The sequence below is a fragment of the Oryx dammah genome, unplaced genomic scaffold (assembly GCF_014754425.2).
Source record: "Oryx dammah isolate SB20612 unplaced genomic scaffold, SCBI_Odam_1.1 HiC_scaffold_19, whole genome shotgun sequence".
Classification (NCBI taxonomy): Eukaryota; Metazoa; Chordata; class Mammalia; order Artiodactyla; family Bovidae; genus Oryx; species Oryx dammah.
In genome coordinates, this window is record NW_024070203.1 from 55,616,375 (window position 1) to 55,632,158 (window position 15,784).

The 15,784-nt window shown below is 35.8% G+C and overlaps 1 protein-coding gene across 1 annotated transcript in view; it reads left to right on the forward strand.

Moving 5' to 3' along the window:
• ZBTB10 (zinc finger and BTB domain containing 10) overlaps positions 1-14,115 on the forward strand; it is a 32,220-nt gene extending 18,105 nt beyond the window's left edge. The window contains exons 3-6 of the mRNA XM_040261999.1: positions 5,646-5,744; positions 8,389-8,565; positions 8,768-8,940; positions 9,183-14,115. Coding sequence (XP_040117933.1) covers positions 5,646-5,744; positions 8,389-8,565; positions 8,768-8,940; positions 9,183-9,488 — 755 coding nt within the window. The 3' untranslated portion in view covers positions 9,489-14,115. The remainder of the gene's footprint in view (positions 1-5,645; positions 5,745-8,388; positions 8,566-8,767; positions 8,941-9,182) is intronic.
• Positions 14,116-15,784: the final 1,669 nt, after the last annotated feature.

Genomic DNA, 15,784 nt, shown 5'->3' on the forward strand with positions numbered 1-15,784 from the left:
AAAGGAAAAAAACCTTGACTGCAATGAAAGAAGGGAAAAAAGTCTAAGAGTTTATTAAATAAAATTAGCCTTAGTCCTCAGAAACTGTCTTCAGAGAAATTTGTTTGCTAGTATATATTTACATGAAAACAAAAATTGAATAGATCTTATTGAGTTTTTGTAGGACGGAGCTGTCATTGTTTCTATAACCTCGATTTCTGATGTGCTCTCGTATGTCATTCTTTTCAAGAATATTTGTGTTCTAAGAAAATCTGGATTAGTTTGTACGTGCCTCATGTGCGGAATTTGAGAACCAAAAACAAATGGTCAGGAAAACAAACTGTCAGGAAGACCTCCTTCCCAACATAGTTTTGTTGAGCACTTAGGCAAGTGCTGTACAAAGCACATAGATGCTTTGGAAGTGATGCTTGTGCCCTCTGTGGTCCAAGAGAAACCTATAACCACATGTCGCAAGATTAACCTCATTTAATGATGTCATGATTTATGTTCCACTTTATAATTTGTATATTATTTTTTATTTACTGAAGTTATTTTTCATAGCAACCTTGTGAAGTAGGTGAATATTGCTATTAATTTTCTTGTGGAGAAAATGAAGTTAATGATTGTTAAAATTTTAAGAGAAGGTAAAGGCCAAGATTTTTACCATGTCATCCTTTCTGTTGGTTGGTAATCAGATTTTTAAAAACCCATGAATGAGATGTCAGAGAAGAATAAAAAATGAATTCAGAGGTGGAAGTTGCTTCAAAGATAGACAAAAATGTGTATAAAGGACAATGACCGCTTATAACTAGGTACATTCAAAGTTTTGAGGTTGGTTTTTTTTTTTTTTGGTTGCATTGGATCTTAGTTGGCTTGTGTGATTGTGAGCAGGGATTGAACCCAGGCCCCTTGCACTGGGAGTGTGGAGTCTTAGCCTTTGGACCAGCAGGGAAATACTCAAGAGTTCTTTTTATTAAATAAAGAGATTAATAGATAGTGACGGCTGGTTTGCCACAGAATGCTGATAGATTTTTGTTTATTTTTTAAATTACAAAAATTTTTTTGGATGTCCTACATGGCATATGGGATCTTTGTTCCCTGACCAGAATCGAACCTGTTTCCCTTCTTCCCTTGCATTGGAAACGCAGTTTTAACCACTGGACCACTGGGGAAGTCTAGTCCTTATAGATAGGTTTATTTATTTATTTATTTTTGATTTAGCAGTATCATTGAATGGTATCAAGTATCACTAGGAAGGTGAGTGAGTATAAGTTAACATGGGTATACTTCTGCACTCTCATCTCCAACATTGCAGTTGTGCCTTTTTTTAATTACCTGCTTTAGTGCCAGGTTTGGTGCTCATGTTGTCAGGAGGCAGTGTAATCCTGTTGAAGAACAGTGCAGCACTCTGCAGTAGCTTTAGTTTCCTCTTAAGGTTGAGAATAAGAATACTCTTACTGCATAAATATGTAGTGAAGTTTAATATGTTGTGTATATGTAGATTGCATATACAAAAGGACTTCATGCATAAAATCAGGGGTGTATTCTTTGTTTCATTTAGGGGGAGGATCACCTATTCACTGGCAAATGCATTTGAGAAAGATTTCCATAGGAAGGTCATGAATGTCGTTTATCAGGGTTTATTTTTTTTAATGTACTTATTTATGGCTGTGCTGGGTCTTTGTTGCTGTGTAGGCTTTTCTCTAATTGCAGGGAGCAGGGGATACTCCTCATTGCAATACGAGGGCTTCTTGTTGCAGAGCACAGCTCAGTAATTATGGTGCACAGGTTTAGTTGCTCAGTGACATGTGGGATCTTCCTGAACTAGGGATCAAATTCATGTCTCCTGCATTGGCAGGTGGATTCTTTACCACTGAGCCACCAGGAAAGTCCTAGAGTTTATTTTTTAGTCCTATGCTTTTTTGAGAAAATAAATACAAAGAGTTCCTGGCGAAGCAGAATATGATTTTTACATCAAATGAATGGTTGGTTGCCTGGTTTCTATCTTATTCACATCAACTCAGCTGATTATGGAGAAGGCAATGGCACCCCACTCCAGTACTCTTGCCTGGAAAGTCCCATGGATGGAGGAGCCTGGTGGGCTGCAGTCCATGAGGTCGCTAAGAATTGGACACGACTGAGCAACTTCACCTCCACCTCCACTTTTCACTTTTCATGCATTGGAGAAGGAAATGGCAACCCACTCCAGTGTTCTTGCCTAGTGAATCCCAGGGACGGGGGAGCCTGGTGGGCTGCCGTCTATGGGGTCGCCCAGAGTCGGGCACAACTGAAGCGACTTAGCAGCAGCAGCAGCTGATTACAGATAAGTTTCCGGATGGTTTGAAATAAGATGCAGCAGTGATAGCATGTGATTACTAAGTTAGGTGTGCTTTTATGAAAGCTATTGTCAACCTGGAGGAGCTCACTTTGTTTTGAGATTTATTTTTGATATCAAGAACCAAGTAGTTTATGCCTTTCAAAAGGGTTTTAATATCTGTAGTATAGATATGACTTGTTCTTGTACACAGAAACAGTTGTTCAGTTGCTAACTTGTACCTTACTCTTTGTGATCCCGTGGACTGCAGCACGCCAGGCCTCCCTGTCTCACTATCTCCCGGAGTTGGCTCAAACTTTCCATTGAGTCAGTGATGGTATCTAGCCATCTCAGCCTCTGCTGCCCACTTCTTCTCTTGTCCTCAGTCTTTCCCAGCATCAGGATCTTTTCCAGTGAGTTGGCTCTTCACATCAGGTGGCCAGAGGACTGGAGCTTCAACTTCAGCATCAGGCCTTCCAGTGAATATTCAGGGTTGATTTCCTTTAGGATTAACTGGTTTGATCTCCTTGCTGTTCAAGCGACCCCCAAGAGTCTTGAAAGTACCACAATTGGAAAGCATAAATTCTTCAGTATTCAGCCTTCTTTATGGTCCAACTCTCACATTCATACATAGCTATTGAAAAGACCTCAGAAAGAATTTATTTGCCATCTATTAACGTTTTAGATTGAGGTGAACATTCTGTATTAGTGTCAATGTACGATTAAAGATCACAAACGAAATCCTAATATTTCACAGATAGGGTAGGAGACATGAAGTGTCCATTAAGAACTAGCTGAGGAAAGCCTTCAACAAATAACTATAGAATGTTTTAGAAATAGAAACACCCTATATTTACAAACCTACTTGGCAGAATTTTAAGAAATGCCCTATACACACTTTAGAGTGAGTTTTTCCGAAAGATATTGGGAAGAATAACATTGTTTGAATGATTTTAATTTTTTTGAAGTTTTTTTAATATTTATTTTTGGCTATGCTGGGTCTTCCACGCTGCATGCAGGCTTTCTCTAGTTGCAGTGAGCTGGGGCTGTTCTTCATGTGGTGTGTGGATTTCTCATTGATTGTTGAAATGCATTTAACTTATCAAAGGAAAGCAGAGTCATTAGATTTCAATTTATGGTTTATGGATGTTTATATACCAGAAAATTGACAAAATTATTCTTTTCTTCCTCTTACATTTTTGCTGTACCACGCAGCTTGCAGAATATTAGTTCCATGACCAGGGATTGAACCCAGGCCATAGCAGTGAAAGGGCTGAGTTCTATCCACTGGTCTGCCAGGGAACTCCTGAGATACGTTAAGTTAAAACTTAATAACAGGTTGCAAAGGAAAGACTATTCAAGCCAACAATTAACAGCACCTGTTGAAAAAGCCTTTTAAAGTCATGCATTATGATAAGTACTGGGAAAATAAAATCTAGAGAGTATCCCTGGTATCAAGGAACAGGAAAGGATCAGTGTCTGTTTACTGTTCCTTCTTTACATGTGAACTACTTGTTTATTCTCCTGACTTCCAACCCTTTTACTCTAGGGAGTAACTTCACATTCTACATTTAATGTTACAGAGGAAATAAAAGCCAGTAGAGATGTAGTCTCTAAGTGCCTGTCTTCAAACCTCTCTCTGTATGTATACTGATTGTCTAATGCTTCTGGATCCCAGACTTTCTAAGAATCTTACAGATTTGATAATTCCTTCTCTTTGCAGTATTTCTCTTTGCAGTGTCCTCTCTTTTTCTTAATGACTTCTTCCTTTCAGCATTTAAACATGTTTTAATTTTTGCCTTAAAAAACCCAAACTCTTAACCTGAGTATCTCACTCTATCCCTTTACAGCCAGATTTTTCATTGTCTGTCTTGTGTCTCTAATTCATCTTCTATTGATAACACAAGAGTAGACCGTAGCAGTGGGATGATGCTAAGTGAAGTGAAGTTGCTCAGTCGTGTCCGACTCTTTGCGACCCCATGGACTGTAGCCTACCAGGCTCTTCCATCTATGGGATTTTCCAGGCAAGAATATTGGAGTGGGTTGCCATTTCCTTCTCCAGGAGATCTTCCCAACCCAGGGATTGAACCTGGGTCTCTCGCATTGTAGACAGATGCTTTACCGTCTGAGCCACCAGGGAAGTCCCTGATGCTAGATTTATAAATTGTTTAGTTGCTAAGTCGTGAGTGACTGACTCTTTTGCTGTCCCATGAACTGTAGCCTGCCACACTTCTCTGTCTATGGGATTTTCCAGGCAAGAAGGAGTGGGTTGCCATTTCCTTCTCCAGGGAATCTTTCCAACCCAGGGATCAAACCTGAATCTCCTGCATTGGCAAAATAGGAACCTGAATATTAGGAAACTTGTAAATTAAAGAATTTTGAAGATTATACTGAACACTGGTGAAACATTGAAGATTTTTAAGTAAAGGAGCAACATAAAACTTAGTATTTTAGGAAGATCTTTCTGGAAATGTTGTGGGAAATGAAGAAAGGATTGTATTTTGGAGCAAGGAGACCGAGAAACTGTTTGAGTAATCCAGGAGAGTAAGGAGTTTTGAATTAAGGCAGTGGTAGAAAAAAGAAGCGATGCAACAGATTCAAGGGAAATAATTACATCTTCCTTTTACAAATGTAGGAATTACATCTTCCTTTACAAATCTAGTATTAATTGATCTTTCTAATTCTGGACCAGTGTAGAAACAGTAATATTTTATACATCTAGCACTTAGGACTCTTGCCTGGAAAATCCATGGACAGAGGAGCCTGGTAGGCTGCAGTCCATGGGGTTGCTAAGAGTCGGACGCAACCGAGCAACTTCACTTTCACTATGCATTGGAGAAGGAAATGGCAAACCACTCCAGTATTCTTGCCTGGAGAATCCCAGGGATGGCGGAGCCTGGTGGGCTGCCGTCTGTGGGGTCCAACAGAGTCGGACACAACTAAAGCGACTTAGCAGCAGCAGCAGCACTTAGTACTAGCAGCTGCAGCTATCTTTCGGATATCAGACACCATACTTGGCTTGTGTTGACTGATTAAGTTTCTGTATCAGATCTATGATACAGGTGGATGCATATGAGGATATTGAGACATGTGGTCATACAGATGGAACTAGGGTACCTAATTCACCTTGGCTCTAAGGCTCATTCTCATCCAGTGTGCTGTTATTCCTGTGGCTGAAAAACATGTCTTATGTATGCTTTTATGCCTTATAGTGTTAAACACGTGGTAGTTATTCAGTACTTGCAAATATTCTCTATTTAGTCTGCATAAGAAACGTTTCCAAGAAGAGTGGTGTTTTAGGTGATGGCTATGGTGTGGTTGTAAATAACACACTTCTATATCTCCTTTTCAGATCTGGATGGTGCTCTACTCTCAGGGCCAGATTGTGATAGGAATGTCAATGCAAATTTATTGACTGAAGCCAGCTCTGGTCAAGAAGGAGGTGATGCTGGTAGGTACAGTAGAATTTTAGCAGGAGTACCTTTAAGAGGATTTGAAGTTTTGGAATGTGTATGTGTTTTTTAAGGACTTACAGCAGTTTCTTTTCATTAAAGGAAAGTGGTAGGTATTAATATAAGCACTTACAGTCTGTGGCAGCTAACGTTGACTATAGAATTTAGAAGACTGGTAAATACATGAATAGGTGTTTCTTCTTCTTTGAAAGAGACATGTTAAAGCTCTTATCAAAAGCAATTAAGTTAATAGATTGTGGCTTCTAGCTAGTGTATAGATGGGATGAGAATGGTAATTATCAGAATGGTTGACTAGTGTATTTTAACTAGCTTTGATGTAAATTAATAGTTTGGTTGTTGATGACTATAGAAAATACCAATTCTAAATAGTGATGTTTATAACTGCTTTGTGGGAAGTGTCCTGCACAAGAAAACAAAAAATCCATGAGTATTCCAAAGAATAATATAGGTAAATTAAGAAGGAGAAAGCTTTCTTTATAGAATGTCATGCTAACATATTTTTGCAACCTCCAGGGGAAGTAGTTCAAAATCATCATTAGATAGTAAGCCACTATTGATAGGTTCATCCCATGATGCCTGGGTGAAAGTCTGTTGTAATCATCAGTCTTGATTATATCATTGATCCAAATAAAAAAGAGACATTTACTTGGGGAAAATTGGAAAAGTGAATATGTGGTATGGTTTAAATGATATTCCTAACAATATAAAAATTCTTGGATGTGATAAAGGCACTATAGTTTATGTAAGAGTTCTAAAAGATACTGTGTTGAGGGGTAAAGTGATGAAGCATGCAAGTTGTTTTCAAGTATTACATAAAAGGTGTACATGTGCAGTGTGTTTTTTTGTTTGTTTGTTTGTTGTTGCAATTGGCTGCTTTGGGCCTTCTTTTCTGTAGCTGCTGAGAGTAGGGGCTTCTCTCGTTACGGAGCAGAGGTTTTGGATGCATGCTGTGGTGCAGGGGCTTAGCTGCCCCGAGGCATGTGGGTTCTTCTCGGATGAGGGATCAAACCTGTGTCCCCTGCATTGGCAGGCAGATTCTTAAGCAGTGAACCACTAGGGAAGTCACTGAATGGTGTATGTTTTGCACATTAAGAAATACGGAGATGAGTAAACAAGCACAGTCCTTGCTGTTAGAGCTTACTTTGTTTTGCTCTGATTTGGACAAGAGCTATGAGTCATAAAACTCAATACTCTATTTAGAAGTGTGAAACTGAAAATTGATTAACCTTCACAGGCTACTACTCCCAACTTTCCTCCTTCTCACACACACAAATGTGGTGTCTCACTTTACCCCAAAGCAGTATTGCATTACAATTAAAATATGTAATTATGGATTCAGAGGACTTTCCTAACGTTAAAATTCCCAGTACAAAACAATTTACAGTAGTAGTAATGAATCACAGTTTTTAAATACCTTAGAGATTTTTTTGTATTGTGGATATTAATACTTTCACTTTTTCCTTAAGAGGGAAATTTTAAGTTCTTTTGTTTTTATAAGAGGCAATGTATTTGGCAAATAGATATAGAAAATTGAATTCTTAGAAAACCTATTTAGCAGGCATTCATTTATAAAATTGTGTGTGGGACAAAAATTGCTGAATTCCTGCACAAGTGTGCTGTGCATATATCCTAGAAAGGAGTGTTCAGGCAGAGGACAGAGTAAGTGCAAAAGGTTTGAAGTAGTAGCCATTTTACCAACGTGGAATAGCATAGAGGCCAGTGTGGTTGGAATAGAATAACCAAGGGAGTGGTTTGGAAGCAAGGGCTAGATCAGTTAAGGCTTTGTAGTATAGTGGTAGTCTTTGGCTTGCACTGTAAGATCATTAGTCCTAGCAGACTTTTTAGTGGAGTAGTATCTGGTGTTCTGATTTAAAGTTTTTTAAAAATCTGATTGCTGTGTTGAGAATGAGCTCTAGGAAGGCACCACTGTGTGAGCTTGGAGACAAACTGATGGCTATTGAAAATAACCCAGAGGCAACAGTTGCTGATGAGTTGGGATAGCGTGGCAGTAGTTATGGGGGATTCTGGATATGTTTACATTGCCAAAGGAGTACTTTCCAGATTTTTATTTAAGGATGAAGTTAGAGAGATTTTGGTAAACTCCCAGATTCATTGTTACCTTGCCCTCCAAGGTATCTGAAACAACAAGTAGGGGTCTAATAATATAAGAATTTTACTTTTGTAATTAACCCTATATTTATACTCATCATCCTTAGCCCATCTTTTCTGTACTGATAGAAGACTGTCCCATTCCACAGCTGGGCTTCAGGGTGGTATAAGTCTTCAGTGGCAGAAAGGTTAGAAACAGCAACAATTCAAAGGTAGTTTCATGTAGGCTCCACATACCATTAAATAGTATTTTTACTCTACTGAATTTTTTTTCTGTGTTTAAATTGTATTTTAAACTTCAGTTTGTTGTTTATTCTAATACTAGGATATAAATTAGGATAATGTACGAGGCCATCTCTGTTAGACTAAATAACAGTTTTTTAATATAACTATTTTATATTAGGCTGTTCTGTCATGATGCTGATAAAATAGTTTTATATCCATCTTTTTAATTCCAGTAAGAGTCATCTTAATTACCATCATTATATCAAAATCACTTTTTAATTGTATTAGGTCCTTCACATGATTTCAAGTATGGCCTGATGCCTGGCCCTTCTAGCGATTTCAAGTATGGATTGATACCAGGTACTTCAAACGATTACAAATATGGATTGATACCAGGTGCTTCTAACGATTTCAAGTATGGATTATTGCCTGAATCTTGGCCAAAACAAGAAACTTGGGAAAATGGCAAGTATTGGTTAAAACATCTACAGAGCTCTTAATACTGTTTTTATCAATTAATAGCTTCCACATTCTGGGTTTTAAAAAACTCAGACGGTAGTAGCCATACAATAATCCCTATTCTCAGGAATAGGCAAGCTTTTGACAAGTTTTCTGTTTAATGTATAATAATAAGTGCTTTTTTGTTGTTGTTTTTAATTCTCAAAAGGTGAATCATCTCTAATCATGAACAAGTTAAAATGTCCTCATTGTAGCTATGTAGCCAAATACAGACGAACACTAAAAAGGCATTTGCTTATTCATACGGGAGTCAGATCATTTAGCTGTGATATTTGTGGAAAACTGTTTACTCGAAGAGAACATGTAAAAAGACATTCCCTGGTAAGTAACTTTAACTGATCGTTGAGATAAACTGTGTGTATTTAAGGTGTTTTAACACTATTACCTGCAAATCTTTGCTTTAAACAATGAATGTTATTTGTGAAACCAGTACTGAACTTCATACAGAAAGATAATGGTATATTTACTCTTTGTTAAATGGGAGGTTTAATTTGAGCGGTTCAAATGTATTGTCTGTACTGTCCTAACATTGTTTTTTTTTTTTTTTTTACTTCTTCAATTAGGTGCATAAAAAGGATAAAAAATACAAATGTATGGTGTGTAAGAAGATCTTCATGTTAGCAGCCAGTGTTGGAATAAGACATGGATCTCGGCGCTATGGTGTTTGTGTAGACTGTGCAGATAAATCACAACCAGGAGGACAAGAAGGTGTAGATCAGGGACAGGATACAGATTTCCCTCGGGATGAAGAATATGAGGGGAACGGTGGAGGAGAAGCTGATGAAGAGCTGGTTGATGATGGAGAAGATCAGAATGATGCATCTCGATGGGATGAATCAGGAGATGTTTGTATGTCTCTTGATGACTAACTGACCTACTATACTCCTCAAGGATGCTGCATTTGGACATAATATGAATCAACAATTTGGATTGTTGAACTTGAAGGCTTGCAAAATATGGTACATGCTGGATGGTAGTTACATTGCTGTGAAAACTGTAGGGTCAAAGCCTTATAGCAAAAAAAAAATTTTTTTTTATATTTGCACAGGACTGTACAGCAAACAACCTTGTGGTTGAATTACATGGAGTTCACACATCTTCAGTCAGTTATCAAAGTAAAAATATTTTTTATTTATAGGATATACAGTAAGTATTTGGATCCTCTGAAAATATACTTGTTCTTAAAAAGCTTACATTCATGTGCCACTTTAACATGAATGAAGAAAATTCGTTTATTAAGAGTACAGTGACAGCTGACCTAATTACTCTGTCCATCAAACCACTCAGGCTAGTTTGTACTAGTAGAGTTTTGTTTCTATTTTTATTTTTATTAATTTTATTTTTTTTTAATACAGATTTTCAGTGAGGGGCCTTTTCAACCCCATTGGTTCTACTTTTCTGTATTTTTCACTTTATTTTGCTTCATAACTTAAACCAAGTCTCTTCTAGTCTTAGGTATTATTTCTCAATTTTGTGCTGATGGGCATGTTTATAAGAACTGGAGAGGTAATTTATTGGAATGAACTAACTGACTTCCTCCATTCCCCCTTTCCTTTCTGACATGAATTTTACTACTTTATAAATGAAAAATGATGTTGCAAAGTATCATGGTGAGGTTGACAAATACCACTAAAATGATTATGATTTAAAAGTAACTTTCTCCTGCTGCTCTAATCTGATAAATGGTTACTATATGACGTTTTCTGACAAGGCATTTGGTTTTGGGTATCTGTTACTTTGGCACTACTCTTGTTTGCTTCTTTTTATTTTTGCCAGTGTACTATACCTCAGTCCTATTTGAAAAGACAGAAGTCTAATTGAAAGAAAAGTCATAGAAATAATAAGTAAAATGATTTGTTTTATAATTTATCTTCCATGTCCAGTTTGGTTAGCTTGTTATGCAATATAAGTGAAATATCAGATTTTTACTCCTGTGCCCTTTTATCATTAAAATTAACACAAAAAGTGCATTCTCTTTTGTTTCATACTTATGGGGTATTCAGGGTTTGAAATTATGATAGATAATTTATTTTTCAATTCCTTGAAATCACTACATCTTGATATATATATATAGTCTTTTTAGTAGTCACCATGATTCAACAATCTGCAAAAGTCTTACAAATAAAATATTGCGAGGCTTTACAATTTATTATTCTGTTCACTAAATTCTTCAAGATACAAGGGATGATGTATTAAGTTGAAATCGCCAGATTTATTTAGTCTGACGGATGAATTAACTGATTGACTCACAGCAGCATTTCACATAATTGATATTAATATGCACAATGTTTATCAGGAACATACTGTATATTATATAAGATTGAGGGATATCATATTTTCAGCTTTCTTTTAAATAGAAATTGAGTATATTTTCCTATTTTATATCAGGTAACTAAATTATGCTAGTCATGTGGAAAAAATTGCAAAGTACACTTTGTCAGACATAATCCTTTTGGTGCTCCATCTGATCAAAGTTGAAAAGACTGGGTTTTTTAAGAGAGAGGCTTTCTTACTGTCTCTGATTTCAGTAGAAAGATGGTTTAACATTAGACATTGATGCTTCTGCTTGGATAAATCAAAGACAGACTACAGTTATATGGTGAGATGCATCATTTGTCACCTAAACTTTATCATAGTTTCTATAAAACTGAAAAACTGACATGAACAGTTTTGGTTTGGTTTTTGTTTAAGACTGAAGAGTACATCTTTTTCTCAGTGTTCTAGACAAATGAGTAAAATGTAATTCTGGTGGGGTCCAAAGTAGACGTTAGTTGGGCAAAGATACTATGAATGGAAAAGTATTTTAAACGTAAAATGTTCTGTTTTGTGAATATGTAAGTATAGTATAAAGATTTCTTTCATCCCATTTATCCCTCTCCTTTAAAATAAACCATAGTTTACAATTGGTAGATCTGTCTATATATAAATATATATTAAAGAGAAAAGATATATATCTGAAAATCACCTAAATCTGCTTTATTAGACTACAGTTCACTTATTGCATAGAAACTGGACTTGGCTTTACATTCTTAATGTACTTTTACTTTTCCTTAAGATATGAACTTACTCTCTTTAAACCGAATTTTCTTTACTACTTAAATTGTTTATGTATATCTGGTAAATTATGACCAAATTTTTGTTAGATTGCATACAGTAAATTGAAAATACACACTTGGTACACTACGGATTGTTGTGCTTTTGTTTTGGTTTTAGTTGGAAACAAGGTTTGATGTAGATGGCTTGTTACTGTTAATTTAAAATATTCTATAATTATTGTCCATTACCTTCTGTGTTGTGTTGTGACAGATTTGGCTATATTTTTAGTCAACTGAAATAATAATGAATTTGTTTTTAGAAAGGTAATCCAAAGGAAAAATGTTTATACTCTTGAATATATTAGCCTCAGCCTATATAAAAATTTCTTCTTTTAAAGTAAACATTTTACCAGAAACAGAGTTGACAGATTTTTCTACTTGCTGACTGCCTAACTTATTTTGTTTCGTGATCTTGAAGGGACTGCCTTTTCCCTTCTGGGTCTTTTAAAAAAAATAGTTTAGTACTAAGGTATACTACTGGATGTTTCTATTTTTTTAAGTATATTCTTTTTCTGACTTACAGTACAGTTTCAGGAAGTTGATAGATACTAAGAACTCATGATTGGTCTCAGAGAGGTAACAGTGGAATACTCGTAATTTTGTCTGTGGCGCCCTGGCGGAATTATGTGTTACACATTTGCTGAATTTTTCTCTTGTAACTTATATTTTAAGTGAAAAATATTTTAGATCTTTTATTTAATGAAGGGGGAGAGTATAAACTGTTTATTTCCTATTCATTTTGTAGTAACAGACCCTCTCATATAAATCAAGATATCATGTATTATTTCTTGGGCATCTCAGAGGCAGTTACTTCTGTACAGCTCCTGCTTTTTCATTGTTATTGGCCCTTATTTTTCACATTCACTAGATATTTTGCTAAATTTCAGCACCCTAGCAATTAAGAGCTAAAAAAGAAAAGAAACATTATAAGGGAAAATGGAACAATAATGCATAGCTTTGAAATCTGGGGGGAAAGCATGAGCTGGTTTTTTGGTAGAGCCATCCTGCTGAGGAAGAGGGAGATGAAGAAGTTTATTCATGTATGTAAAGCACTTAGAACAAACACTGCCTGGTGCATAATAGTGACATGACGCATCTTAGTTGTTTAATAATACATGGGAACCAAGGGGGAAAGGGTTGGAGGAATAGAGAACACGGAATGAAAAAACTGGGGCTTAGAAATTTGTATTAATACAATGTGTTAAAAAGGCCTGATGATCACTAGTATAATATTGGGGAAAGTGTGATGGAAGATGGGTCTTAAAAACCATAAAATTTAAAACCAATAGCTTTATTACATTTTTAGGATATTGTCAGCATAGGATGAAAAATTTATTTTTCTGAATAATTCCAAAAGCTAGCTTTCTTTTAGTGCCTGCACATGCCATTGCGCTTTACCTTATCAAATCCCCTATAAGTAGGTGCTATTGTCTCCATTTTATAGACAAGGAAAGGTTCCATGAAATTGCCTAATTGAACTAATGTAACAGTCACTACAAGGTAGAGCTGGGTTTTGACCAGGTCTGATTCTGAAGCCCATGCTCTTTATAGAGGACTCTGTTGCCCCTACTTTTGTAGGATTTTAGCTCTTTAAAGTGGTCTGTCTATGGGGACATATTTTCCATATAAAACAGCTATCTTAGGAATTTGAGTGTCTGTCTAATCCTTCCTCCCCCAAATGTCCTTAACTACTCTTGCCTCCTAATACAGCAATTGTTACACCACATGACTATAAACAAGATACCCTTCAGTGTAGCACATGCTATTAATTGGCTGTAGCATTTTCATTTTAAAAGGATGATTTTTAACTGAAGAATTAGGTATGAACCCATTTTTGTGCCGTTCAGTCACCCAGATCCTTAAACTTAACTATGGTACATAATATACATGCTTAGAACTAGCGTATTTTTTCTTAGTCACTTTAGGATTTTAAATGGAAAGGTTTTTTTTTTCCCTGCTATATCCCTACTTTCAAGTGAAGTGAGCCATTCACGATATTTAGTTTAAAATGTTTTAGGGATAAGCACATTTTACAAGATGTTTTGTAGCCCTGAATTTTATGACATTGGGTACTTAAAATTTGGAGTATGCTGCTTATTGAGAACAAAGTTGGATTAAGGAGAGGGTTGGTTGAGGCCATTATGAGATGGGAGAATCAGCATTTTAAAAACACTGTAAACAAAAGAACACTTTCTGCCTGCTGTTTGTAAAAGCTCTTTGGGAAGATCTTTTACGAAGACCAATTTTTAATGTAATTTACCTACCTAGTATAAGTGTCCTAAGACATGTATGTAAACTTCCACAATGTTGTTTTTTTTTTCTTTTTTTTTTTGGTCTGTGTATTTAGAAAATACACATGAATCTTTATCAAACCTAAAAATATAAACTTGTGAGCACTGAACTGCTTCTGGCTTTGTGAATTTTGTTGACTCTGATATTTAATCCAGATTGCTTTTAACGATAATAATTTAGACTAACTGGGTATGGGAACTCCTTTTTAAACTTTGACTTATGTATAATTCAGATACCTTTGTATTGTAGAATATTAAGGTTTATCTCTTTTTATGAGAAGTTCGTAAAAGGCTCAAACTACCTCCTAGTAGTAATTCTTGGAGAGCTGCTTTAATTAATAGCAGTCATTTATAATCAGCATATCATTTGTCTTTCAACTGTATTACTTTTGGAATTCTCTACAGGTTGTAGAAAACATTGAAATATTTTCCCTGAAAGTACATACTTTGGGAAATGGGTTAAAAAGCAAAGGTAAACTACTTCACCTATATTTATTGCATATATAGCAGATTAATGGGTTAACAACTTTCAAGTCTTTGAAACTTTAATAATACAGAAAACATTTTTTTGTGGTGATGGTGTTAAGTAATAGAACAAAGGAAATCATAGAATGACTGGATACCCAGACTTTTAATTATTAAATGAAAGTTTTGATTTAGTTTGGAAAATGAAGAGGGGATGCCCATATTGCATACAATTCCTAGTGTCTTTAAAGTTCTAAAAGAACTCTCATGTGGCAGTAGATATATTCTAATGGTTTGTGTAGATAATATTCTCTGTTGTTCCAAGGGGTTAAGATTGGGACAAAAGATGAAGTGGGGATTACTGGAGGGAAAAAACCCCTTCACCCAAAATTTCAATTTCAAAATGAATTTTTCTGGTTGTGATTTTCCTGAACCATTGTAGTTATCAACTTTTTGTTTTGCTTAGAACATTGTTAAAAATTATGTATAAATATCTCATGAAGCACATTTTGACACCAAAATGGACACAGCTAAAACTTAGAAAACATGTTTAGCTTTATGGAAAGTACTTAGGGTATAGGTGTCTATACCCAAAGAAGTAATAACCAAACCCAACCTTTGGCAAATACTACCATAGAGATCTCAATACAAATAGTGATTTTTTTTTTTTTTTAAGCTACACCAGCTCCATAACTTAAGCGACAAGATTAGATACTTGCTGCAAAATTTTAATGACTGGCATAGCCACCACTAACATCTAAATATCTTAATAGTGTATATAAGGAAGATGTGAAGAAATAGAAAGAAAACCCTTCATGTAGTGTAGGCTGCAACAGTGGTATAGATGAAGATGTGTGGGCCTGATGTTTTATTTACTGATAGAATTTTTTGTATTTGTGAAGAGGCATGTTGGGTGTTAGCATTTGTATTTTATAGTGGGAAAGACAAATGTGTTTGTCCCTTGTTCTTAGTCATCTACTTGAATTTTGGTAGCTCCTGGATTCCTAAACAGAGATGGTAGTATTTACATAGAGACATAAGTGATTCCCCAAAGCAGGTTTTAGCACACTAAATTTTCAAGTAATTGCCACTTAAATCATTAATTAGCTCATATGAGAATTGGATCAGCCTCCAAGAATTCTAACCCAAGGTCTTATACTTCTGTGGCAAAGAAAGTGTGAAGAACTTAGTTTAAGAATTACTTTATGTGTGTTAGTTGCTCAGTTATGTCTGCCTGCGACCCTATGGACTGTAGCCTGCCATGCTCCTCCATCCTTGAGATTTTCCAGGCAAGAATACTGGAGTGGATTGCCA